The sequence below is a fragment of the Anolis carolinensis genome, chromosome 5 (assembly GCF_035594765.1).
Source record: "Anolis carolinensis isolate JA03-04 chromosome 5, rAnoCar3.1.pri, whole genome shotgun sequence".
Lineage (NCBI taxonomy): Eukaryota > Metazoa > Chordata > Lepidosauria > Squamata > Dactyloidae > Anolis > Anolis carolinensis.
The window spans coordinates 94,460,836-94,488,269 of record NC_085845.1 but is presented as its reverse complement, the minus strand read 5'-3'; the positions used below and the strand labels follow the sequence as shown (position 1 = coordinate 94,488,269).

General features: G+C 38.9%; 1 protein-coding gene across 2 annotated transcripts in view; it reads right to left on the bottom strand.

The window, feature by feature from the left end:
• Positions 1 to 26,824, bottom strand: part of sema3a (semaphorin 3A) — a 239,982-nt gene extending 213,158 nt beyond the window's left edge. Inside the window, exon 1 of one of the 2 annotated variants that reach the window (XM_003221421.4) lies at positions 26,142 to 26,824. In XM_003221421.4, coding sequence (XP_003221469.2) covers positions 26,142 to 26,265 — 124 coding nt within the window. In that variant the 5' untranslated portion in view covers positions 26,266 to 26,824. Of the gene's footprint in view, positions 1 to 15,764; positions 16,049 to 26,141 lie in introns of those variants that run through there. The other variant, XM_062981858.1, reaches the window with a different exon arrangement.
• Between the last annotated feature and the right edge of the window lie 610 nt (positions 26,825 to 27,434).

Below are 27,434 nucleotides of genomic sequence, written 5' to 3'. Positions count from 1 at the left end.
TGGAAAAGCACATGCTTTGCATGCAGATGTCCCAGGTTTAATCCCTCCAGGTAGGGATAGCACTGAATTCTGCATGAAAATCTGGGAAGCTATTATCAGTGCAGGTTGAGCATCCCTTATACAGAATTTCAAAATACTTTACTGATGATTCAATGTACAGAAACTTTATTTCAAGCACTAAACTATTAACATACTGTATAAAGTTATCTTCAGACTAGGTGTATATGAAACACACATGTATTTTGTGTTTAGACATGGGTCCTGTCACCAAGATGTCCCCTTATGTGTGTCTGTGTAGGTATGTGTATGTTTATACGTGTGTGTGTGTGTGTCTACACACACATACAGATATAGAAAAAGCTGGAAAAATCCACAATATAAAACACTTCTGGGCACAACAATTTCAGATAAGGGATATTCAACTTGCATTAACAATAATGAACTGAATAGGCTAGAGTCCCAATTAATATAAGCTTGCATTGCTCCGTTACTAAAGAGGTTAAGAGGGAGTTGGAGGAATTAGATTTTTTGTTTTGATTTGGTTTTAGCCCTGATTTAAGTAGGATTCTCAGATTTTAGGACCTGACCTCCAGCCTTTTTTCTAGTCCTTAGGATGTGTGTACAGTAGAGTCTCACTTATCCAACACTCGCTTATCCAACGTTCTGGATTATCCAATGCATTTTTGTAGTCAATGTTTTCAATACATCATGATATTTTGGTGCTAAATTCATAAATACAGTAATTACTACATAGCATTACTGTGTATTGAATTACTTTTTCTGTCAAATTTGTTGTATAACATGATGTTTTGGTGCTTAATTTGTAAAATCATAACCTATTGGATGTTTAATAGGCTTTTCCTTAATCTCTCCTTATTATCCAACATATTCGCTTATCCAATGTTCTGCCGGCCCGTTTACGTTGGATAAGCGAGACTCTACTGTATTTGTGTACATATGAATTTGTTTTGCTTTGTTTGTTTGTTTGTTTTTTATTTAAAAAAATGACACATTCTAAATTATTGTGGTTGACATTTAATGGATCATGCTTAAGGATATCACTAGGGACTTCTTGTAACATCACATTACAAAAAATCTCTCATACTGGTTCTCCTCTCTCAGGGCCTGGCAACTCTAGTTCTAAACCAGTGATTCTCATACTATGTTCCTAGAATTCTGGGATGCTTGGAAGATGATCCAGAATTCTTCAATGAGAAGTTCAGTAATTGCCGGCAAACATAAAGACACCTTGTTCCCTGTTACTAAGGTTTCTAGGATGCTGTTGTGGTGTGCTTATTTGAAGAAAAATGTCTCCAAATTTGACAACAAGCAAGAGAAGAGAGCAAGTATAGAAATCACATTGCCAAATCCTAAACCAAGAATGGGGTGCCATGGTCTCCCAGATACTTCAGACATCAACTTCAGAACAATCAGCAAGCATACACATTGGCAAGGGATTGTTCCCTTTGTAGGGTTAAATGTTTGCATCTCCTATGTATACAGCACCCAGTTATCCTATTTATCCAAATATCATAGCAGTTGATGTTTTTAGTGTCCAAACACTACCTCACATAATAGAAAGGTCTAGAGCAGTGGTTCTCAACCTATGCATCCCCAGATGTTTTGGCTTTCAACTCTCAGAAAACCTAACAGCTGGTAAACTGGCTGGGATTTCTGGGAGTTGTAGGCCAAAACATCTGGAGACCCACAGGTTGAGAACCACTGGTCTAGAGGAATGGCAGTTATAATTTTGAATGATCTGGCACTAAGAAATAAAAGCTGAGGCAAATGAGAGGTGGGCATGGAACAACAATGCCCATGCAAAAAGAAGGATTCTAGGGGCAATTTTAACTAATTATTGAATCTGTAATGACAAGAAAGCAGCTCCTCATATAGTTTTGCTATTAAAATGTGTGGAATTAATGAGGAATCTGGATCTGTTTCATCTGGGAATGTAAACTCAGTCTAAACTGTTTTATCAATGAATTTGTGCTGCCATTATAGAGGAGAAAAGGCAAATAAAGTATCTGGTGAAGGGTGTGGAACTCTTTCTAGCATATGTGTAAAACATATGTTTTCAGGAATCTGAGTGTTGTGATGGTTTTCTATAAAAGTAGTATGGGAAAGGCAAGTTTCTTAGTTTGACCAATGTTTTATGGGGAAAGAGTCAGTGTAGCAGTGTAGAACTAGCACTGAGACATGAGAAAGTTCTTTAGATGCAGATAAAAAAAACTGGATCTAGTGAAACGATCAATGAAATAATCATGTATGTAACACCATTATGAATGGCATGAATATTATTAAATACTAACTTTCATTGTTGTTGTGTGCCTTCAAATCATTTCCAACTCATGATGATTTTAAAGTGGGGCTCATAATGAGGTGCGGTGGAGAAAGAGAGATAAAGAGAGAAATTAATTTGATCAAATGACTTTAAATGAAGCCCTAAAGAAAAAAAAACCCTTCACCCCTGATGTTTCTAAATAATTTTCAAGATTGTGGCATTTAATCGTCTTCAATATGTATGTAAATCCAAATGTCTAGGCACTTCTCAGTGTTGCAAAATTTTCGATAAAAGAACAGAGTTGTCCACAAGACTACAGCCATTGCCATTGCTGATTTAAAATATCAGTCCTGATTTTCTATTGTTGTTTTCACCAGGTTCCTCCAGGGCACAAGCAAGAGAGAGAAACCAATAGAGAACCCAAAGAGGAAATGAAAGATGCCCGCAGTCAGGAAAAACAAACCTGTAGCAGCTAAAAAGATTAGCGTTGGAATGTTCAAGCAACTAACAAAAGTCAGTTCTAAGAATGCATACATACATGTTGAAAATGTAGCATGATGCAGCACTAAAAGAATCCTTCAAAAAGATGTATCATTTTAAAAGGGATTACAAAACAGAAAGAGATGGGTTGATAATTTCCTTATTAGAAGTAATTACTTACACACACACAAACACACACACACACACACACATAATAATTGATTGTCCTAAGAACTGCCTTATATTACATTAACCTTGCAGATATGTTGCTTGTTTTTGAACAACATTTGTCTTTACCCCCAATGGAATATGTTCACTGCGTCTGACTAGTAGCTATTGCTTGAGTATGTTTTAATGTTTTATATGTTTTATCATTTTATGATTATATGTTTTAAATGTATTTATGTAATTGTATTTTATTGTGTATTGCTGGGCTTGGTCCCCATGTGAGCCACCCCGAGTCCCTTCGAGGAGCTGGGGCGGGATATAAGAATAAAGTAGTTGTTGTTGTTATTATTATTATTATTATTATTATTATTATTATTAATGTGGTTTGCATTGTGTATCTAAACATGGAGTATCAGCAGAAGGACAGAATGTGCCTAGAAACAGCCCTATTTTCCATTGGTAAATTGCAGAACAAAGAGGCTTTGTATACCAGGGGACCCAGGAAGGTGACTACTAGGATGATCTTCATTCTTTACCTCTTTCCTCACTCAGCGGCAGCACATGAAAAATTACTTTTAAAATAATCCATTTGGTAATTCATTCCTTTCACTCAAAATAGTGTTCAGACAGTAACATGATGCTGTTCTCTTCACTCGTGGCCTCTTCATATTGGCTGCCAGAATCTCCACACATTGTGGCAAATCCATGGGCCCTTGATGGAAGGCATGGGGAACCCATTTCCCTTTGTTTCCTCTGAAATGCAACTTTATCGTGATTTTGTTAACCTCCCAAAGTAACTGGTTAGACATAAATACTTGTATGTCGCTTATAACTTGCTATGTCTGAGCTCCTGGATAATCCTTCCATTACATGTGAAATGAAAGGTGATGGGGAAATAAAAAGGAGGACAATTGAGCATGGTTTCACCTGTTTTTCCCATCCAGAGTCAAGATGGGGGCAGCTTTTCTGGCAGCAGACGGTGCTTATCTTGTACCATAGCCCACCTCATACTGAGAAATAGTTTACACGAAACCCAAGTGAATCATCTTACTTGCATTGGAATCAAACTGTTTGCAGAGTATGTGTGTTTAAAACTTAGATCTTTCTGATCCACATTAAAAAAAACAACTGAAAAAAGGACTACAATCCACCTGATGAAAACTCTTTTGAGTTGAAACCGGTTGTGGTTTTGGAGTCTACTATCCATAACAAAGAAACAAGAACAATCATTATATATAAGAAAAGGACTCAATTTGTGTATGTGAAACAATTAAAGAACCAAAAAACATTTATTGTTTATGAGAAGAGGAGTAAGTTCATCCTTCAAGAGAAAAATATTGTATTGTCCTTTGTTTGATTGTTTAGCAACGCCTTTTGTATCTGTTTTCATATTGATGTATTGAACTAAATGTAGGTTTAATGATTTCTGTATTACTGTAATAGTGGATACTTGTCTTTGTAGTTCCAGGGAACCCATTTTCTTTTTTGGTTTTTTTTTTCTATATGGAAGCATCAGGAATTCTACCTAATCACAAGTAATTAATTTCTTGTAATGAATACAATTTGATTGTTATCAGTTGATTATTTTTATGCATGATCAATAACAACTTTACTTCCTTTTGCAATGTAACTGTAATTATTTCTTTTTATACTTAGAGGACATGGTCACAACAATATTTGGAAGGAATGTTGCATAGTTCAAGTTCTTTCTTGTGCTGTCTCTCATACTGCTCAATGGAAAAAAAAAACAGATTTTTTGTAAAGTAACTACATGATTTATAATTACTTTTGAGACCAGAGGAAATAAAGACTTTTGTTTCTAGATCCTTGAAACTACAGCTGCAAGCAATTAGTTTTTGAAAATAACTTGCAAAACTTTTGGAAGCATGTAGTCTCCTTTATCCATTAGTTATGGTCTTATATTGTTCTTTCATCTTACCTTTGTGATGTTAATTTTTAAATATATATATATTGGACTGGACTGAACACTCTGGGGCCATTTCCCTATACATTCTTTTACAAAAATATTGACACAAGTATGTTTTGCCATGGAAAACATATATATGTGCCATGGTAAACAATCCTCAAACTAAGTTTGATTTTTATCTGTTTGGTATTATGTGAGAATTATGAGTGTGCTTAGAAACCTACATGCTCAGATCAAGTTACATAATATTGGCAACTACAGCAAAGGCAGTTTGCAGGTTTAGGAAACAGATGCTCTTTTTAGACTGCTTAAGAATAAGGGACACAGAGAAGGGTCTTTTACTTTTCATGCTTCAGACAGTAAACTTACAGACAACGACTGGAATGCTCACTACAACCACTTCATCCATGTCAGAATATGAAGCTTTCTACTCCATTCCTTAGGGATAAAAGTCCCAATTTTGTTCCTATTTGCCATCAAGTCAACTACAACTCATTGTGACCCTATTAATTAGAGATCTCCAGGATTCCAAGTCATCAGCTGCCCAGTTAATTACTTAATCCAGCTAATTTTCACTAATTAATATATAACCTACTACCACACTTCTATTTTTAAACCAGGGACATGGGAGTGAGGCAGATGAAGCATGTAAATCTTAGAGAAGTCAGAAAAAGCTGGGAAATATTACAAAATCTTATTTCTCTCTGTTCATAAATCTCACTGGTTTTTTCTGCATCATCTGCTCATTCTTTTTCTCATATTCAAGTGAGAAAACTAAAATATCCAGGCATAGGCTTGTATGGAGATGTCAGGCGAAGGCTAGCATGAACCAAGTATTGATGCTATTCGACTGGAAGCCAACAGTCTCTTATAAAGCTACTAGCTTTGCCTGGCCACGCGTTGCTGTGGCTTATGGGAATCCTTTGTTGGCCAGGTGGAATAGCAGTGAATAGCCTTGCAGTCTCAAAGCCTGGCCATTTTCTGGAGTAGCTGGAGCTTTTTGTTGTATGAACGTAGAGGCATGGATGAGGGGTTGTGCTGCCAAGTTTAGTGTTTCTGGGATATGTAGTTTTGTTGTTTTGTCCTAGGCCAAAATTTCATTACCCTTTTATATATAGATAATCTCACAATTCGTATGTATTCATTCCTGGTTTGTGCATGGAGAGAACCAGCAGGGTGTGGTGGTCTGAAAACTGGACTAGTATACTAGGAAAGGGTTTGTTTCCTCGCTCAGTCTTGGAAACCCACTGGGTAACCTTGGGCATGTCAGCCTCTCTCAGCCTGAGAGGAAACAACACATAGGCATGGAAACACCGCTGCCAAGGTTGGTTCGGCTATGGTTACAGCTTTTCAACTGGTTTATACCACAGCTAGTATCTTGTTCTACAACATAGATCAAAAAACTACTGACAGGTTTGCAGGTTCCCACAGATACTATATGGCAGGCCTGTCCAAAGTCTGGACTAGGGTTCAATTGCAGCCCTTGTTCAAATTTCCATTGGCCCCAACCTCTGTCATAAAATCAGTAACCTGCGGCTCGCCAGCACTGTTGACCACAATATAAAATAAAAACGTAAAGGTTTTCCCTCAATACTAAGTCTTGCCGTGTCCGACTCTGCGGGTTGGTGGTCATCTCCATTTCTAAGCCGAAGAGCTGGCATTTTCTGTATATGCCTCCTAGGTCATGTGGCCAACATGACTGCATGGAGTGACATTATCTTCCTGCCACAGCAGTACCTATTTATCCACTCATATTTGCATACTTTTGAACTGTTACGTTGGCAGAAGCTGAGGCTAACAATGGGAGCTATAAAATATTTTAAACGTAATATAAAGTACATGTGTACAAAAAAGCTATTTTATATTTCACCAGAAGAGGGCACACAAGCCAGTCAGTGCCTCCTTTTTCCTTTCTATTCCTCAACTAACCAGCCAACCATCCGCTATCCACTTTTGTGCGCATGTGCTCCCTCAACCACCTTCACGTACATTCTCTGGCAGAGCCTCAAATGCTGCTGCTCAATCGCATAGTCGTTTCCAACTCTTCGTGACCTCATGGACCAGTCCACACCAGAGCTCCCTGTTGGCCGTCACCGCCCCCAGTTCCTTCAAAGCCAAGCCAGTCACTTTAAGGATACTGTCCATCCATCTTTCCATTGGTTGGCCTCTCTTCCTTTTTCTTTCCATTTTCCCCAGCATCATGATCTTTTCCAAGCTTTCCTGTCTTCTCATGATGTGGCCAAAATATTTCAACTTTGCCTCTAATATCCTTCCCTCCAGTGAGCAGTCGGGCATTATTTTCTGGATGATGGACTGGTTGGATCTTCTTGTGGTCCAAGGCACCCTCAAGACTTTCCTCCAGCACCAAAGTTCAAAAGCGTGTATCTTTCTTCGTTCAGCCTTCCTTATGGTCCAGCTCTCCCAACCATAAGAGCCTCAAATAGCTGCTCCCAATTTGCTCCCTCACTCATAGCCCTGCTTTCTGCTAAACACAGGGGTAAAGAGTGAACCCACAGGTATAACAAGTGAATTCTCCCCATTGTAGTTACAATCTTCCAGGGAACTCTCTCTAGGTATGCATATTAGTTAGGCATTTTCAAATTTTAAGATTACTAAAAGCTCAACCGATCAATGTTTCATACAAATATTTGATGTTTTTAGTATGATCACTGTCTGTGTCTTTATGTGTGCTATTATGCTTCTATCCCTCATGATGCTTTAATATTAACTCTACCAATATGTCCAAGGATTGGATTGAAGGCCAAGGAAGCACATGCTGAAATGAACAAGTCTCAAAGGTGGTGCTTGATTCCTATTTTTCCTGTTTTAAAATACAACTCAAAAATTCACACATGTGTGCATGTTTCTGTGTGTGTGTGTGTATGCACATGTACTTACACAGATAAATTATAGATGATATTTATATCCTGATTTTTCCTCTCTTAAAATAAACTTACAACATTTAGATTTATTTCTATTCTGTGCAAAGAATGGGGAAAGTATGCTATTTGTAATAAAAAAAATTCATAAAATAGTTTCTTTGCATTTAATGTTAATGGTTTAAAAAATGTCAGGCTGAATGGTCAGCCCCCACCCATTTTCACTTCACCAAATGTGTCCCTCTTTGCAAAAATGTTTGGACACCTCTGCCATATGGGATCCACCAGTGTTTTGCATCAGCCTTGTAAACAGCTACAGTATATTGGGCCAGACCAGTGGAAAATTTATCCCAGAATCCAATTTCTAGCAACTTGCTTTGTTGAACAGGGAATAAGGATGGAATATATGACAGGAGTGGGCAAGACACAACCTTCCAAGATCTTGTTGGACTGTAATTGGTAGCAGTTCTTTCCAGTGTAACTAGAACACTGGGAGCTGAAGCTCAGTATCATCCACTTTGCTCACCCTTGATAGTTAAGATATTATAAATTTTAAGCATTCAGGTAGGTGCTCTAGTAACTAGCATCTCTAAGAACTTATGATGATCTTTTTTCTGTATCAGTTTTGTTTTTATAATTCTATTGTTTTGCTACTGAACAGTTTTTGTATGAAAAACAAATCTCAAAAGTCCTACAGAAAGTATACATATTTGATATAATTATTTGCAATTAATCCTAGCTTTCCAACCATGTTTCCATTATATGGTCTTGTTTCATTTACCATGTACATGCTTAAGAATAGACTTACAAAATAGAATCCCACTCATTCAATTGGCACGTCACTATCAATTGGCACGTCACTATCTGATAAAACAACCCTCTGTGTTATTGACAGCACTAACAACAACATCTCCAGGATGGTGAAGAGTACATTTGCATATGAAAGGAGCTGCTGGCTTCGTTTTAACTGTGGCTACTAGGTTAGAACAGGATTGTGATTTCTCACCTATCATCTCTATAAGGGCACTTGTAAAGATATGTGCTGTGTGTATTTCTAAATCTGCTCTCAGTTTACAGCCTAATCTTTAAAGAACCTATACAAGGCACTGATCAGATTCCCATATTGGTGCCTTGTGCTAGCATAACTCCACCTATAGAAGAGATTCTGCATTATAGTCTGATGCAGAATATTTACATGCAGTTCAAAGTTGTAGAAGCAGAGTTGGGTCCTGTCCCAAAGTACATGCAGATGAACTTAACATAGTTATCCACACTGGTATTCATTTAGTTATATATTCAGTGATACAACAGAACCATTCAACACAAGAGTTCCACAGTACAAGCAATTCATGATTCCACTACACGGCCCTAATATATTCAGCACTTTGGACAGCAGTTTTAAAGTGTGGATTAAAACAAAAAAAGCAGATTCACCATCCAAGTGACATGGAAGCCATGAGACACCACCAATTCCTTGTTAAATGAAACATTAATGAATGGGTACAGTTATGCAAGAGTTGTTAACACCAGCTAACAATCATATACTCTAACTATATTTAAGGGAAATTCTAATATCCACATACTTAAAATGCTTAGGACTAAAACTTTCAAAAGTTCTGGGAAAAGATCCGATTTCTTCATCAGACAAGATGTTACAAAGCAACCAGGCATGGTGGAACAGCAGAAATAAAAAGACTGAAATTGAGGTAATAGGAAAAAGCAGCAGTTGGTACTAATCTTTTAATCACATCTGTGAAAAAGCCACCACCGCATTTGCACAAACCCTCTTTGAGCAGGATATTAAAGCTGAATTTAGAAATTTAATCTATGCCAGAACTGAAAACATTCACAATGATACTGAATAGCATGAAATATTCACTGCACGTGCAGTGTTGGGATGAGAAGCACTAGATGAAATTTATTGTCCTATTTCTTCACACTTTAATGATGATTTTAAAAAATTGGGAAATTTATTATTTAATGGATCAATGGGAAAAAAGCAATGAACAATCAGTCCCAGTTCTCATATATATATAGAATATTACTTATTGCTTTTTGAGTTGTAGTAATAATGGGAAGCATTTCAAAACAAGGCATTGCAGAAAAACACAAGAGAAAGAACTTCCACAGTGGTCACTGCAAGTGGAAAATTCCATCACTGCTGCAGCTTACATGTTCAATTGGTAATCATCAAGGAGGAAAGTTCCATTAGATATATTGGACTGTCAAAGGCCCCTTCTACACTGCCATATAATCCAGATTATCAAAGTAGATAATCCACATTATCTGCTTTGAACTGGATTATATTAGTTTACACTACCATATAATCCAGGTCAAAGAAGATAATCTGGATTTTATATGGCAGTGTAGAAGGGGCCTAAGCCTGAATTCCCCCTCTGAGCCAAAATGACTAAATGAAGGCTATCATACTTTAAACACTTCTTGAGACAATAGTGATAGATAAAATTGAAGGCAATAGAAAAAGAAGAAGAGGACCACAACACAGTTGCATTAAATCAATCCAGGCTGCCATGGTTTCATTGTTTAAAGACCTGAAATAGGCTGTTAATACTAGGGTATCTGGGAGGTCTCTTATTCAAATGGTGACCATATGTCGAATTAACAGCAAGAAAGTTGTCTTTGACAAGGATATGCTCATCATTTGATAAACATCAGTATGGAACAGAGCCAGATGGGGCTACCTCAGGTGACAGATGTAAGCACTGGAAGCCTACACAGATGTTCCTTCTAAGCCTCCCTTGGTATTTTTGTCTCTTAGAACAGTGTTACTGGAAGCGATTGTCTATGAAGCAGTGCCAGGCCTCAAATTGTTGGCCCTTGGTTTGCAACAAGTTTCAAGAAAAGAAAGAACAGTTGTAGTCAGTAAGAACAATTATGTTTCTGGCCCTTAGAGCAGGAAAAAAAACCTACTCTGGAGACATCAGGTTGTTTGATAATCATTGTCTAAGGGTCCTTCTATACTGATTAGAAAAGCAGGCCTGATCCACCATCCAGGATACCAGCCTGAGCTCAGCAGCAACAAGAGGGACATAGGATGACAGTCAAGACAGCTGCCACAGTTCCTGGTCAGGAACCAGCTCAACTGCTTTGACAACCCCTAACTCAGGGGATAAACTGGATCCTGTTGCAGGATTCAGATGTTTCCCCAAGTTATCTTAACTCAAGTGAATGTTGTGTTGAGGTGGCCTTTCCCCAGGTTAAGACAGATTATCCTTGTGTGGTGTTATGCCATCACAGGGCTGATCTGTTATCACACCTACATCAGTGGTCAGCGTAAATGTGCCCTACAAGGGCAAAGTTGTGTCTCCCAGCCTCTCATGCATGCTCCAAATTGTCTGCTTGTCTTTACATATGGAGAAGATACTTTATTTATTTATTTATTTATTTATTTCCTTTGATTTATATCCCACTTTCTCTCCCTTGTTGGGGGACTCAACTAAAATATGGCAGGCATTTGATGCCATTCAATATACACCACATCAGTCAAAATACATGTCAATAAATACATATAAAATTTATCCAGCTAATCTAAAAACAATAATACAGGATAGGACAATTATTAAAACTCCTATGATTAAAATTAAAATCACCACTTTGCCACTGTCATTGTTGAAGTGAGGTTTGGTGCCTGGTGATCAACTTGTGCATGTGGAAGTTGTCCTTAATCTGTTGTCTCAGGTAGCAAGCTTTTTGGACCAGATCCGAAACTCACACAGGGAAGTTTTTCATATTAGCTTTTCTAATATGCAGGGAGCCCCGGTGGCGAAGTGTGTTAAAGCACTAAGCTGATGAACTTGCAGACCAAAAGGTCGCAGGTTCAAATCCCAGGAGCGGAGTGAGCGCCCGCTGTTAGCTCCAGCTCCTGCCAACCTAGCAGTTCGAAAATATGCAAATGTGAGTAGATCAATAGGTACCGCTCTGGCAGGAAGGTAACGGCACTCCATGCAGTCATGCTGGCCACATGACCTTGCAGGTGTCTACGGACAATGCTGGCTCTTCGGCTTAGAAATGGAAATGAGCACCAACCCCCAGAGTCAGACATGACTGGACATAATGTCAGGGGAAACCTTTACATTTACTTTCTAATATGCAATGCAGTTCATAGGATAGGTTCACAGTCAGGTTTGAAACAAGTTGCAGTGATAACAAACCGAGTGAAGTGCATTCACACATAAACAATTCCTTACTGTTTTCTCATCAAGGCATTGAAAAAGGCCAGAAATGATGCTACAGGAGAGATAATACAAGCAGTCCTTGAGTTACAAACATGCATCTTACAGAACAGGAGTGAGACAACAGAAAGTGACAGAAAATTGCTGCTAGGGAAGGGAAATTCATGTCTGAAAGAGTCATCATGGGGAAAAGGTGTCTCCACTGAAGCTTTATCACAATCAGAGCCGGCCCTAGGTAATTTTCAAGAGTAGGCAGACAGAATTTTGCCCCCCCCCCCAAATTCCCCCCAAACCAATCACTCAAAAAAATACTAATAATATGTGCACAGACAAATATTAATAATATATTATCACAACAACAATATGCTATTATTATTAACACATTCATAATATATTATCACTAATATTAGTGATTCATATTCATATTCATAACACTAATAACAGTACATGAGACAATTATGAATAATATATTATTATTCACAATAATACACTATTATTATTAACACAGTATGCACATGTGTGCATGTGGGTCTACATGTGCGTGTGTGTGGATATATAATGTGTGTAGATATAGAATGTCTATATGTGTATCAATAGCAATATGTGGGACTACATCTGTGGACATACTAGATAGAAAGACAGACAGACAGAGTGTATATGAGTATATATAGAGAAAATATAAGTTTCCTGGCCCTAGGTAATTTTCAAGTGTAATCAAACAGAATTTTGGCGCCTCCCCCCAAACCAATTACTGAAAAATAAAAGTGTTGGATAAGCAAAAATGTTAGATAATATGGAGAGATTAAGAAAAAGCCTATTAAATGCCAAATTACATTATGATTTTACAAATTAAGCACCCAAACATCATGTTTTACAACAAATCGACAAAAATAGCAGTTCAATACATGGTAATGTTGTGTAGTAATTACTATATTTACGAATTTAGCACCAAACATTGCAATGTATTGAAAATATTGACTACAAAAACATTGGCTATTAATAAATTGACTGCAAATAAAGATAGAATTGCATAAAATAAATTTGCAGTAACAACATTGTCAGAAGTTAAATCCGTAAAAACTTCAGTCCTTGCTGCCTAAAGAAATAGCTGTGGATCCGGGTGGGAGGCCGACTGCATTGGATAATCCAGAACATTGGATAAGTGAAGGTTCGATAAGAGAGACTCTACTGTACTAACTATGGCTGACTCTGCTTAGTTTCCAAAATCAGATGGGAGTTGGTACTTTTAGGGTACTTAGGTCCTAAAATGTATATATCATCCTCAGTTACCAAGAGTAAAATAAATACAAATTAAAACTTTAGAAGGGTAAAGGTAAAGGTTTTCCCCTGACATTAAGTCCAGTCGTGACCGACTCTGGGGGTTGGTGCTCATCTCCATTTCTAAACCGAAGAGCTGGCGTTGTCCATAGACACCTCCAAGGTCATGTGGCCAGCATGACTACATGGAGTGCCATTAGCTTCCCGCCAGAGTGGTACCTATTGATCTACTCACATTTGCATATTTTCAAACTGCTAGGTTGGCAGGAGCTGGGGCTAACAGCGGGTGCTCATTCTGCTCCGGGGATTTGAACCTGGGACCTTTTGGTCCGCAAGTTCAGCAGCTCAGTGCTTTAACACACTGTGCCACCAGGGGCCCCACTTTTGAGAAAGCAGTGTATTTTTTGGATTGCTGTAGATTTTTTGGGCTGTAGGTTCTTCCAGTCTCCAACAGACCTCAACCTCTGAGGATGCCTGCCATAGATATGGGCGAAATGTCAGGAGAGAATGCTTCTGGAACATGGCCATACAGCTCGGAAAATTCACAGCAACCCAGTGTTTCTGGCCATGACACATCTCTCTTGGGAGGGTGTTCCACAGCCGGGGAGCCACCACCGAGAAGGCCCTGTCCCTCGTTCCTACCAGCCACGCCTCCGGGGCAGGTGGGACCGAGAGCAGGGCCTCTCCAGATGATCTCAGGGATCTTGCTGGCTCATAGGAGGAGATACGTTCGGACAAGTAGATTTAATGATCAAGTATGTTTAATGATAAGTCTTGCTACAAACCTGTCTGTTGGTTTTAAGTGACCGATGCTCTGCTTGCCTTGGCTGCAATGTGGTGATTTTAATCCTTGCCTACTCTTCCACTCCATGCGCTCCATGCAGTCATGCCAGCCACCTTGGAGGTGTCTACGGACAACGCCGGCTCTTTGCCTTAGAAATAGAGATGAACACCAGCCCCCAGAGTCAGACATGACTGGACTTAACATCAGGGGAAAACCTTTACCTACCTTTACTCTTCCACCCAGCTGTATAACCTAGTATATCAAGTCAGATAATCCACAATATCGGCTTTGAACTGGATTATCTGATTCCTCACTGCCATATAATCCAGAGCTGGGCATGTTTTGGCTGCAGAAGAGTGGGCTGAGAGGAGACATGATAGACATGTATAAAGATGTGAGGAGAAGTCATAGGGAGGAGGGAGCAAGCTTGTTTTCTGCTGCCCTGGAGACTAGGTCACAGGACAATGGCTTCAAACTGCAGGAAAGGAGATTCCAACTGAACATTAAGAAGAACTTCCTCACTGTGAGAGCTGTTCAGTAGTGGAACTCTCTGCCCTGGAGTGTGATGGAGGCTTCTACTTTGGAGGCTGTTAAGCAGAGGCTGAATGGCCATCTGTCGGGGGTGCTTTGAATGAGATTTTCCTGCTTCTTGGCCGAATCAACTGGATGGCCCACAAGGTCTCTTCCAACTGTAGGATTCTATTTATGTTTTACTAATTGCTTATTATTGATTGCTGTTGATTTTATATTGCATTTGTTATTGATTGTTGTTGGTTGTATTTTGCATTTAATCGCATTATAACAAGCTGGATGCCGCTTTGGGTCCCTTTATGGGAGAAAAGCGGGATATAAATAAAGGTTTATTATTTTATTACATATTATAACATTACCATTATATTATCACATTGTTATATTTTTATAATATTATTATATATGATATAATATTCTGATATTATAATATTATATATTATTATACAACATTATATTATTATACAACCATTATATTATTATTATTATTATTATTATTATACTGTTATATTATGATATTATATATTATATAATATTATATGGTATTATTATAGTATTACAGTAGAGTCTCACTTATCCAACACTCGCTTATCCAACGTTCTGGATTATCCAACACATTTTTGTAGTCAATGTTTTCAATACATCATGATATTTTGGTGCTAAATTCGTAAATACAGTAATTACTACATGGCATTACTGCATATTGAACTACTTTTTCTGTCAAGTTTGTTGTTAAACATTATATTTTAGTGCTTAATTTGTAAAATCATAACTTAATTTGATGTGTAATAGGCTTTTCCTTAATCCCTCCTTATTATCCAACATATTCGCTTATCCAACGTTCTGCTGGCCCGTTTATGTTGGATAAGTGAGACTCTACTGTATAATATATTATAAAGTGTCCCTGAGGGGAGATAGGGCAGAATAGAAATAAAGTTCTATTATTATTGTTGTTGTTGTTTTATTATTATTGTAATATTATTATTATATACTATATTATTATATTATATTATAATATCATTGTTTTATTATATCATTATTATTACTATTATCATTATTATAGAAGGGGCCTGAGTCAAAACAAAGAAAATGCCATACTTTTGAAATGCATATATATGATTGGTAGGTTGTGCTCCATGGCAGGAAGTGGGGGTGAAGGTGGAGTGTCCCAGGTGGAGTGGCTAGGCCCCAAAGAGTACCTCCCTCCCCCTCTGCCCATGCTCAGAGGCATGCTCTAGCCTACCTTCTCCTCCTCCTCTTCTTCTTTCTCTCTCTCTCTCCCCCCTTCCTTCTTCTCTTCCTTCTTCCCTCAGGCTTCTTTTCCATGCAGGAGGGCTAGGCCCAGGGCGCACATGCACAGTTGAGGGAGGGAGGGGAGGGGATAGGAGTGAAGCCCCGCCCCATGCCACGCCCCCTGAAGGGCCCTGTTTGGCTGGGAAAAGTCTCTCTGAGGGGAAAATGGCCGCGCAAAGGCCCAGCAGAGGATGTTTGCTGCCTTGAATCTTTATGAGGAGAAAGGCAAGGTAAAAATAAAGTTAATGGTGATGATGTCGCAGTTTCATCCATTTCTGCACTTTCTCCATGGTTGAGCTCAGATTTAGGAACACTTTGGGGGAATCCAAAGGAGAGGCCTGAGATATTTCAAGCTCTGTCAGCTTTCAGGGATCTTTAACAACTACCCTGTTTCCCCTAAAATAAGACATCCCCAGAAAATAAGACCTCGTAGAGGTTTTGCTGAATTGCTAAATATAAGGCCTCCCCCGAAAGTAAGACCTAGCAAAGGTTTTGTTTGGAAGCATGCAGGATTGGTAAATGTACATACAGTAGAGTCTCACTTATCCAACACTCGCTTATCCAACGTTCTGGATTATCCAACGCATTTTTGTAGTCGATGTTTTCAATAAATCGTGATATTTTGATGCTAAATTCGTAAATACAGTAATTACTACATAGCATTACTGCGTATTGAACTACTTTTTCTGTCAAATTTGTTATATAACATGATGTTTTGGTGCTTAATTTGTAATTATAATATCATTATTTTATTATATCATTATTATTATCATCATCATTATTATTATAGAAGGCCTGAGTTAAAACAAAGAAAATGCCATACTTTTGAAATGCATATATATGATTGGTAGGGTGTGCTCCATGGCAGGAAGTGGGTGTGAAGGTGGAGTGTCCCAGGTGGAGTGGCTAGGCCCCAAAGAGTACCTCCCTCCCCCGCTGCCCATGCTCAGAGGCATGCTTTGGCCTACCTTCTCCTCCTCCTCCTCTTTCTCTCTCTCTCTCTCCCCTTCCTTCTTCTCTTCCTTCTTCCCTCAGGCCTCTTTTAATTGCTTAATTTGTAAAATCATAACCTAATTTGATGTTTAACAGGCTTCTCCTTAATCCCTCCCTATTATCCAAGATATTCGCTTATCCAACGTTCTGCCGGCCCGTTTATGTTGGATAAGTGAGACTCTACTGTGCCATAGATTGTTGTACATGGAAATAAAAGTAGTAACAAGAAATAATAATAATAATAATAATATGATAATAACTTTATTCTTGTATCCCACCTCCATATCCCAGAAGGGACTCAGGGCAGCTTACACAGGGACAAGCCCAACAACAACATAAATTTACATACGAACAGAAATTTAAAACAGTAATTTAAAAATAGTATAGCAATAAAATATAATATAGAAATTCTCGAAAGGGTTCACAGTTTGGTTATGCTGGTTTGTGATGACAACTACTGTACAGTAGATAATAAATTTTCATTAAAAAAAAATTCAACCATAAGTATGAATTCTTCTTTGTGGAAAAATAAGACACCCCCTGAAAATAAGACCTAGCGCATCTTTGGGAGCAAAAATTAATATAAGATACTGTCTTATTTTCGGGGAAACAGGGTATTATTATTATTTCAACTATTATTGTCATCATCATCATCCTCATTCCAACTGAGGGCTCCTTTCCTTTGCAATCCCAGCCTCTTTGAGCACCGTGGGGCCTCTCACTCCGTGCCTGTGTGCCTGTACTTGTGTGTGTGTTGCCTGGGAGGGAGAGGGAAAGCTGGGAGCCCTTTTGCATCGATAATATGCTTAGAGGGGATGAGGCCTCTTCTTCCCCCACCGCCGCCTATTTACATTTAAAACATTGAGCGAGGCAGAGAGAGAGGGAGCCAGGAGGAGGGCAGGAGGCCAGCGCCAGCAAAAGGGGATTTAAACACGGGCACACGCACGCGGGAAGTGGCAGGGGGATGACTCCCTATGAACTTAAGCCTCCCTGGTCGCCAATGGCTCCTTTCAACAGACCCAAGCGAGAGGTCTCCGGCTTCAGCCTGGGGAGCGTGCTCTTCTGCTTGTCAGCAGTGCGCTTCCCCTATTCTCTGCTTTCCTTCCTTCCTTCCCCACCGCTTTCTTTCCAGCTCGGTTTTTTGTCAAGCAAAGGCTTCAAAGGAAAGAGAGGTAGGGAGGGAAACATGAGGAAACGATCGAGCGTGTTTCTTCCCGGCTTGGCTCCTGCACTGAAGCGCCCGGGCTCTCTCTCTCTTTCTTTCTCCTTCTCCTTTGTGGATGGCTCTCCTCTCTTCCACATGGCGCATGCACAGGAGGTGACCAGGGGAGGCAGGGCTGGCCCGGAAGGAAGGCCTCGCTAGGAAGGCACCGGTTTGCAGAGCAGACTGCCGCATTTCTGCACTGCAAAGCGCCGAACGCCTTCCTGGTGGCGCTTTGCAGAGCAGAGAAGCGGCAACTGCTCCGCAAACCAGCAAATGCCTTGGCTCCTTCCTTGCGGAGGCAGGCACAGCAGTGGAGCCAGGAGTTGCCTGATGGCACCCCAACAAGATGGCGCCACAGGCAACTGCCTAGTTTGCCTGGCGTTTGAACCGCCTCTGATCACAATCCTTGTTTCCACAACAAGACAAAATTTTCCAAATTGAATTATCACAGGGATAAAAAGTGAGGTGAAAACTTCTGAACAGGGGCACAGACAGCAAAACAAACACCACATGGATGTTAATTCTTCCCTATGCTATCCAAAGTTCATATATGTGTGTGAAGATGCTTTCGATTGGAACAATAATATACATGTGTGTATGACAGGTGTGTATTCATACGAATTCAACTTAAGAACAAACCAACAGAACCTATCATGATTGTAACTTGGGGACTGCCTGTTGTGTAGACTGGTACTTTTCTCAGGTTCTCTCAGAACCAACTCAACTCTTGTCTTTCACCACCCTACTCAAAAAAAGGGATGCTATGCATATTGACTTGTGGATAAGTTGACACAGAATTTTTGGACTACAATTTTGACTTTTTTTTTTTTTTACTATTTGCCTCATTGTTTTCTTTGAAGTAGTAGCAAGCCAAGGCCCTATATACTTTTAGCTTAGTGTAAATATGTCCTTGGATCCCAATTGTGCAAAGGACACCAAGGCCTCGAGTTCACCCAGAGATCATTACTCCTTATTCATTAAGTAAAAATGAAGAGAAAGCGCAATGTATACACTTGTCACCTGTAGTAAAGGTAAAGGTAAAGGTTTCTCCTGACATTAAAGTCCAGTCGTGTCCGACTCTGGGGGTTGGTGCTCATCTCCATTTCTAAGCTGAAGAGCCGGCATTGTCTGTAGACACCTCCAAGGTCATGTGGCCGGCATGACTGCATGGAATGCCTGTCGGAGCAGTACCTATTGATCTACTCACATTTGCATGTTTTTGAACTGCTAGGGTGGCAGAAGCTGGAGCTAACAGCGGGCGCTCACCCCGCTCCCCGGATTTGAACCTGGGACCTTTCGGTCTGCAAGTTCAGCAGCTCAGCGTTTTTACACACTGAGCCACCAGAGGCTCCATGTCACCTATAATGACCTCTAAAATACTTGTACAGCTATTTTTACACCAATGTCTGAACAAGACTTTGGTTACAGCCTCCACATCTGTATTACACAGATATATTGCTATGGGATGTGGTGAGTGAACCTGTTGTCTTTAGAAATGGGAAGAACAAGTGTGGAGGTTTAGGGTAACCCATTAACATGGCTCTTGCCCACTTCCTTTGCCTTTCCAGGAAATATTTCTTTGCTCACAAGAAGAAAGATCCTCTCAATGTGAAGTTGTTCACAGTTCCTCACATCACATAGAGCAATTCTAATTGGGTATATTGGCTAAGTGACAGGAACTGAGGAGTATTCAAGAAATGCAAAGCCAGAGAAACTACTGTCTATCAACCTGCAAATGACAGAGTTAAAGGCAAACTTTTGGAAACAAGTGACCATAGAAAATGACGGGTTGACATTTCATTAATCACTCCCCAAAATGTTTTAAAGGCTATTTCTTTGCTATTTCAACTTCCCTCGACCACTAATTTGTCATGATACACCATGGAAGAGGGGCACACAAGGCATTGTATCAGGAATTCTTTAATATTCTTTGGAAGACAATTTTGCCAATCGAGCGCAAAGCATTTGCTGTAGCCAAAACACAATTCCAGTTGCTCAAACACAAAAACATAACTACCATGACAATCGGTACAATAAGAAATGGAAAATGGGGTTTGACATTTTATAAAAACACACGGTCACACAGGCACACCAACACTTGTTCATTTCACAGTTTATTTAGTTAAATCACCAAACCTCCTCTCCCTAAAAGAAACCTGCCAAAGGGCAATGTTGCCACGTTCTGTGCAGCAGTTAAAAACAGCAGCAACCCCCTCAGCAGAGCTGTTCCCAGTGGTGTGAACATGCCTTGTGGTGCTGTCATGCGAAAACTCACTATGGTCTTCACAACATATTAATCTGCTGCTCAAAACATCCTTCTGGTAATATACAGAGAGCACTTAAAGCAACCGCTGTGCTCATTTCACTGAGGACATATTCACAGCATGAGGCATTAGAAGGACAATTAATTATCCAAAGTTTTATTAGCCCTCCTTCTTTTTCTCCCATGTCCACCGGTAACTAGATATTTATAGCAATGCCACCACTGCTAAACTGAATCCCTCACTCCAACTATTAGTCTGAGCCTCAGATATTACAACCTAACTAAGCAAAAGCCATATAGAAGTATGCATGCAACTCAGATCACTCATATTTAGTCCTACTTCTTTAACACATTATGGTTGCAAGCCTAAACACTCCTACCTTTGGATAAGTTCCACTATAGTCAACTGGACTTACTTTTGGGTAGACTTGCACAGGATTGCACTGTAGGTATTCAAAACATGTGTTCACTGCTATTCAGGATTTAAAATTTAAAGTCACACTGAAATATTCCTTTTAGTTGATATGTGTTTCTGGTAAGGCTTTAGGAAATATGATTCTTTTGTTGTCAGTTTTGTTGTTGGATTAATCTGAATTTGATTCATAGCTTTTATTTTGTAGTAGACAGGGGTTTGGATAAAGAAGAGGAAACTTAAGACTTGACATTTCCACTCTACCATGGAGCTCAACGCCTGGCCATGTTCAAGTTGTTATTCTCCCTCTTTAATCTACCCCATTTTTTTTTCATTCTTGGACAACTAACATGGAATAACATGATGCACTGTGTTGAAAGATACTTAGATGAGTCAGATGCAAAATTGAGAAGCAATTACAAAGTTCACTGAGACTTTTGTCATAAACTACTAGATAGCGAGTATCCTGGACTACAATTGCAAATAGTACGCACTGGGTCATGCTACCCCTCTTTTAGTGTTCAATTTTATGTCTAATTTGACGGCTATTAAAGCAGAAACAGGAAATCATCATCTAGGCCTTTGCCTTCATAAAAAAAGAATAGCATGTATTAAGGCAATAAAGCAGTATTAATTTATAATTCAACACCTAAACCTATCAAGACTACATACCACAGATCCAAGGAATATACATTAACATGGGGGGTTTTTTTGAGGGGGACAATATGCAGCCCCCATTAGGTTTTAACAGTGTAGTTGTGAGCATTTTGACTCAAAGGTTTAGTCCAATACTAATGTTTCATGGAGCTGACTCAGCAGGAAAGTGTACATAGGACTTCAGCCTAACAGTGCAATCCAATGAATGCCTGACTTAGAAGGAAGTCCATTGGATGTGCCTCTAGGTAACTGTGTATAACACAATACACAACATAGGACTGCAGCTGTAATGAAAAAGTTTTCAATCAGCAACCGTAATCCCTTTACGGTCTGTGTAATTGTATTTGAATAAGAACACCGAAGTTAATTAGATCATAATCCATTACGTATCCATTTAGGGAATCTCATGAGTCTTAACAGTACAGTTGCACCTCCGAGTAGACAGCAAAAGGTAACTTGTTTGTTTTTGGTTTTGATTAATTATTGAGACATCTTTTCATAGGGAATTCAGTAGCATATTGAAACATTGTTACAGTGTTGCACTTTCTCTCACACTCTAGTTTTGGAGTATATGTGCACTTATACCATTGTTCTTTTGAAAACATCACCATGTATTTAACTTGCTGAGCCAAGCGGTGTCAATGACGTCTTTCTGGCATCACTTAACTTGTCATCTTACACGCAGTTAACATGTCCTGCTCCACATCCTGTAATTCAAGGGCACCCCATTCACTTTAATACTTCTACCCCCATGTGCGTCAGGACTTAATTCATCCCAGGTCTTTAGCAGGTTGTTTCGCAAGACCAAAGAAAAGCAAAATCCAACATCAAAAAACGAGAAAAAAAGGAAAATCAAATAAAGAGAAGCATGAAGAGCAGCATATGAATGGAACGGATAAATAAGTACATACATCCTACACAGAGACATAACCCAACATGTCACAAATTTGTTATTTTTCCCCCCCAGAGGAAGAAATGCCAACTTTCCTGGACTGGCTACGTCTCCTTCTTACCTCTAAAATACAGTTTTTGATGGCTAGCAAATGATAATACTGTATTTCGTCAGTTCTAAGACACACTTTTTGTCCCTTATATAAACATCTCAAGAAATGGGGTGTGTCTTAGAATTACAGGTGTATCTTATGTATTTTTGTTGTTGGTGATGGAATCAATGACATATTACAAAAATTGATGACAAGTAATAATAATAATAATAATAATAATAATAACAACAACAACATGCTCATCAGTCACACTCCTCCAGAGTGTCACCTTTTCAGGTCTTGCTTGGTCTCCTCCCCACTTCCAAAATACAATGGGATGGCTGGCAATATTAATATTAATATTATTGATCTTAATAATATGCTCATCATTCACAGTCCTCAGAGCACCAGCTTTCCAGGGCTTGCTTGGTCTCCACCACACTTCCACAATACAGTGGGATGGCTGGCAATGATATTATTATTATTATTATTATTATTATTATTATTATTATTATTATTTTATTATTATTAAGCAGCTCATCATCCACACTTCTGCAGAGCAGCAGCTTTTCCTTGCTTGGACTCCTCCCCACTTCCAAAATATAGTGGGATGGCTGGCAATAATAATAATAATAATAATAATAATAATAATAATAATAATAATAATAATAATATTGATCACTTGCACTCTTCCAGAGCATCAGCTTATCATTTATATCTTCCAGAGCACTAGCTTTCTGGGCTTGCTTGGTCTCTTCCCCACTTCCAAAATACAATGGGGTGGCTGGCAATAATAATATTAATTTTACTGATCTTAATAATATGCTCATCATTCACAATCCTCCAGAGTGCCAATTTTCCGGGGCTAGCTTGGTCTCCTCCCCACTTCCAAAATACAGTGGGATGGCTGGCAATAATAATAATAATAATAATAATAATAATAATAATAATAATAATAATAAAGAGCTGGAATAGATCATGAAATACAAGTACTTACACATTGAAACTGGGCAACTATGGCAAAAGAGAACAACAGTGGTACCACCAATAATGGTTGGTGCTCTTGGAGGCATTCCAAGAAACCTCGAAAAGCACCGGAAAGACTTAATTTGGACAAAACATCAGGTCACATGCTGCAGAAGGCAGCACTTCTCCGAACTACGAAAATACCACTAATATCCTGGGCCCTTGGGAAGAGCCCAATATTCAGAGGCGAATCCCAGACACTTGGACTGAAGGCACATGTGTGCTGTGATGTTACAAAAATGTAACAAATACTAATGTTAGTGGAATCAATATGAACAATATTAGTGATAACAATATGAATATTATTAATAATATTAACAATAATATTAACATTGTTGTTATAGAATCATAGAAACATAGAGCTGGAAGAGACCTCATGGGCCATCCAGTCCAACCGCCTGGCAAGAAGAAAAATCACATTCAAAGCACCCCAGACGGATGGCCATCCAGCCTCTGCTTAAAAGCCTTCAAAGAAGGAACCTCCTCCACAGTACGGCGCAGAGAGTTCCACGGCTGAGCAGCTCTCCAAGTGAGGAAGTTCTTCCTAATGTTCAGGTGGAATCTCCTTTCCTGTAGTTTGAAGCCATTGTTCCATGTCCTAGTCTCCAGGGCAGCAGAAAACAAGCTTGCTCCCTCCTCCCTATGACTTCCCCTCAGACATGACCATCATGTCTCCTCTCAGCCTTCTCCTCTGCAGGCTAAACATGCCCAGCTCTTTAAGTTGTTATTATTATTACTATTAATAATAATATCAATAATATTAGTGATATCAATATGAATAAGTAGTGATATTAATATCAATATTAATAATATTAATAATATGTATTTAAATATTCATTTATTTATTGTGATATCATTTTCTAATTTTTTTATATTTGTTAGATTTTAACTTTTTGGTTTCTGCTTATGTATCTATTGTGATTTGATTTTGTTGTGAGCTGCCCTGAGTCCTTGCGGAGAGGGGGCGGGATACAAATAAATTATTATTATTATTATTATTATTATTATTATTATTATTACCAGTAATAATAAAATTAATAATCATAGAATCATAGAGTTGGAAGAGACCTGGAGGGTCATCCAGTCCAACCCCCTGCAAGAAGCAGGAAAATCCCATTCAAAGCAGTCCCGACAGGTGGCCATGGTATTAACATTGTTGTTATTGTTGATAATGTTGTTATTGTCATTATTATTACTATTAATAATAATATCAATAATATTATTGATATCAATATTAATACTAATATTATTAATTTTTTTCATGTCAGGAGCAACCGGAGTTGCTTCTGGAGTGAGAGAATTGGTCGTCTGCAAGGACGTTGCCCAGGGGACGCCCGGATGTTTTTGGTGTTTTACCATCCTTGTGGGAGGCTTCTCTCATGTCCCCACATGGAGCTGGAGCTAATAGAGGGAGCTCATCCGCACTCTCCCCGGGTGGGATTCAAACCTGGCAGCCTTCAGGTCAGCAACCCAACATTCAAGTCACAAGGCTTTTATCCCCTAGGCCACCGGAGGCTCCTATTATTAATATTATTAATATTTTAATAATAATAATGATAGTAATATCATAATATTAACATTGTTGATATTTTCATCATTATTACTATTAATAATATCAATAATATTAGTGATACCAATATTAATAATATTAATATTAACAATAATAATATTATTAATAGTAATAATGATAACAATTGTAATAATATTAACATTGTTGTTCTTTTCATCATTATTACTATTAATAATATCAATAATATTAGTGATAACAATATTAATAATACCAATAATATTATTAATATTATTAATAATGATAATAATAATCGTAATAATATTAACATTGTTATTTTCATCATTATTACTATTAATATCAATATTAGTGATACCAATATTAATAATACCTATAATATTAATAATGATAATAATAATCGTAATAATATTAACATTGTTATTTTCATCCTTATTACTATTAATAATATCAATAATATTAGTGATACCAATATTAATAATACCTATAATATTAATAATGATAATAATAATCGTAATAATATTAACATTGTTATTTTCATCATTATTACTATTAATATCAATAATATTAGTGATACCAATATTAATAATACTAATAATAATATTATTGCTAATATTAATAATGATAATAATTGTAATATTAACATTGTTATTTTCATCATTACTATTAATAATATCAATAATATTAGTGATACCAATATTAATAATACTAATAATATTAATAACATTATTATTATTAATATTATTAATAATAATATTGTTCGTAATAATAGTAATAATATGAACATTGTTGTTTTATTATTATTATTGATTGATGATAATGATACAATTGCTCATCCGTACTCCAATGGAGACTTTTCCTCTTTGGGGACCTATCCCAAAAGCCAAGGGTTGCTCCATCCGCTCTGCTTGCGCTTTTAAAGTCCTCCCAAAAGGAAAGGAGGAGGGAGGGAAGGGGAGAAAGGGGGGTGTGCCCGGCAGAAGGAACTTGGAAGAGCGCCTTGTCGTTCCTTTCAACGCCTAACGCTCGTTCTCCTTTCCTCGCTTGGGCTCAGCCGCCGCGTTGACTTTCCAACGGGATGAAATGGGCGCATCATTCGGACCCAAATATACCAGCCCTTGGCTCTGCTCCCCTTTTGCTATCTATAAAAAGAAATCTATTCTCCGACCAACAAAGCAAGTCATGGAAGAGAGGCGCATCGGGATGAGTGAAAGGCAAGGCAGGGAAGGAAGGAAAGGGAAAGAAAGGAGGGAGAGAAGCTCACCTTTGTAGGACAGTTTTAGCCGCGGCACGTCGCTCTTGGCATGCTGGCTGTGTGCTCCTCGGGCCAAAAGCAAGACTCCCCATCCCCAGCAGCAAAGGCAAGCGATCCGGCCGATCCAGCCCATGCTGCTGCTCCCAAAAGCCCCTCCACTGCCTCTTCGACGACGTCCAGAAGTTCCCAAAAGCGATCAGAAAAAAAAAAAAAAAGAACACCCAGCCGGTAACAGGTGAGCCGGGTCAGTTGCGCGCAGAAACGCACCGCCCTGGCCGCAGCTTTGACCAGGTCTGTAACATCTCCGGGAAAAAAAAGAGAGAAGCAAAGAGACCAGCAAACTTCCAGCGCTCCTCTCCTCCAAATCAAAGGACCAGAGCGGTTGACAAGAGAGGCAGCTTGGCTCTCTCTCGGCTCGGCTGCTGCTGCTTCTTTCCAGGCTGGCTTTCTTCTTAAGCTATGTTCTCTCTGCGCTCGCCTTCTGGCACAAGCCAATCCCGTCCTCTTGATCCCCTCCGGCTTCAATTGCAGGCAGGAGGAAGGGAGAGAGAGAGAGAGAGAGAAAGAAAGAGGGGTGGGAGAGAATGAGAGACAGAGAGAGAGGGGCGCAGCAATCCTGAGTTTTCCTGTACTCATTCAGACAGAGAAAGAGAGATGATACAGGAATCTGCAGAGTTTCTCTCCCCTCCCTTTCTCCCCCCTCCCTGACAATGGGAGAAACAAGCGAAGCACAGCCCACTTCCCTTCCTCCTGCTGTCACCCAAACACATGCAAAAAGCATCTAGTCAAAAGCTTTGAGCGCTGAGCAGGGAGCTATAAATTTTGCCTTCAATGGAACTGAGTTTTTCCTCCATTCCTCTCTGATTTTTTTGTGGTAGGGGGAATCTTCCGACTTTGGGCTAGAGGTATTTGGATATTTGTTAGAGGTAGAGGTGTGCAATTTTTTCTAAGTCAAATTTGTTAATTCCAATGTGTTGTCGGAATATAATAAACAAATATCTATACATTTCAATGTGTTGTCGAAGGCTTTCATGGCCAGGATCACAGGGTTGTTGTATGTTTTCCGGGCTGTATGGTCATGTTCCAGAAGTATTCTCTCCTGCCATAGATGTGGACGAAATGTCAGGAGAGAATACTTCTGGAACATGGCCATCCAGCCTGGAAAACATACAACAACCCTTTGTTAAATTCGTATCATACCGTGTTTCCCCGAAAATAAGACAGGGTCTTATATTATTTTTTACTCCCAAAGATGCGCTAGGTCTTATTTTCAGGGAATGTCTTATTTTTCCATGAAGAAGA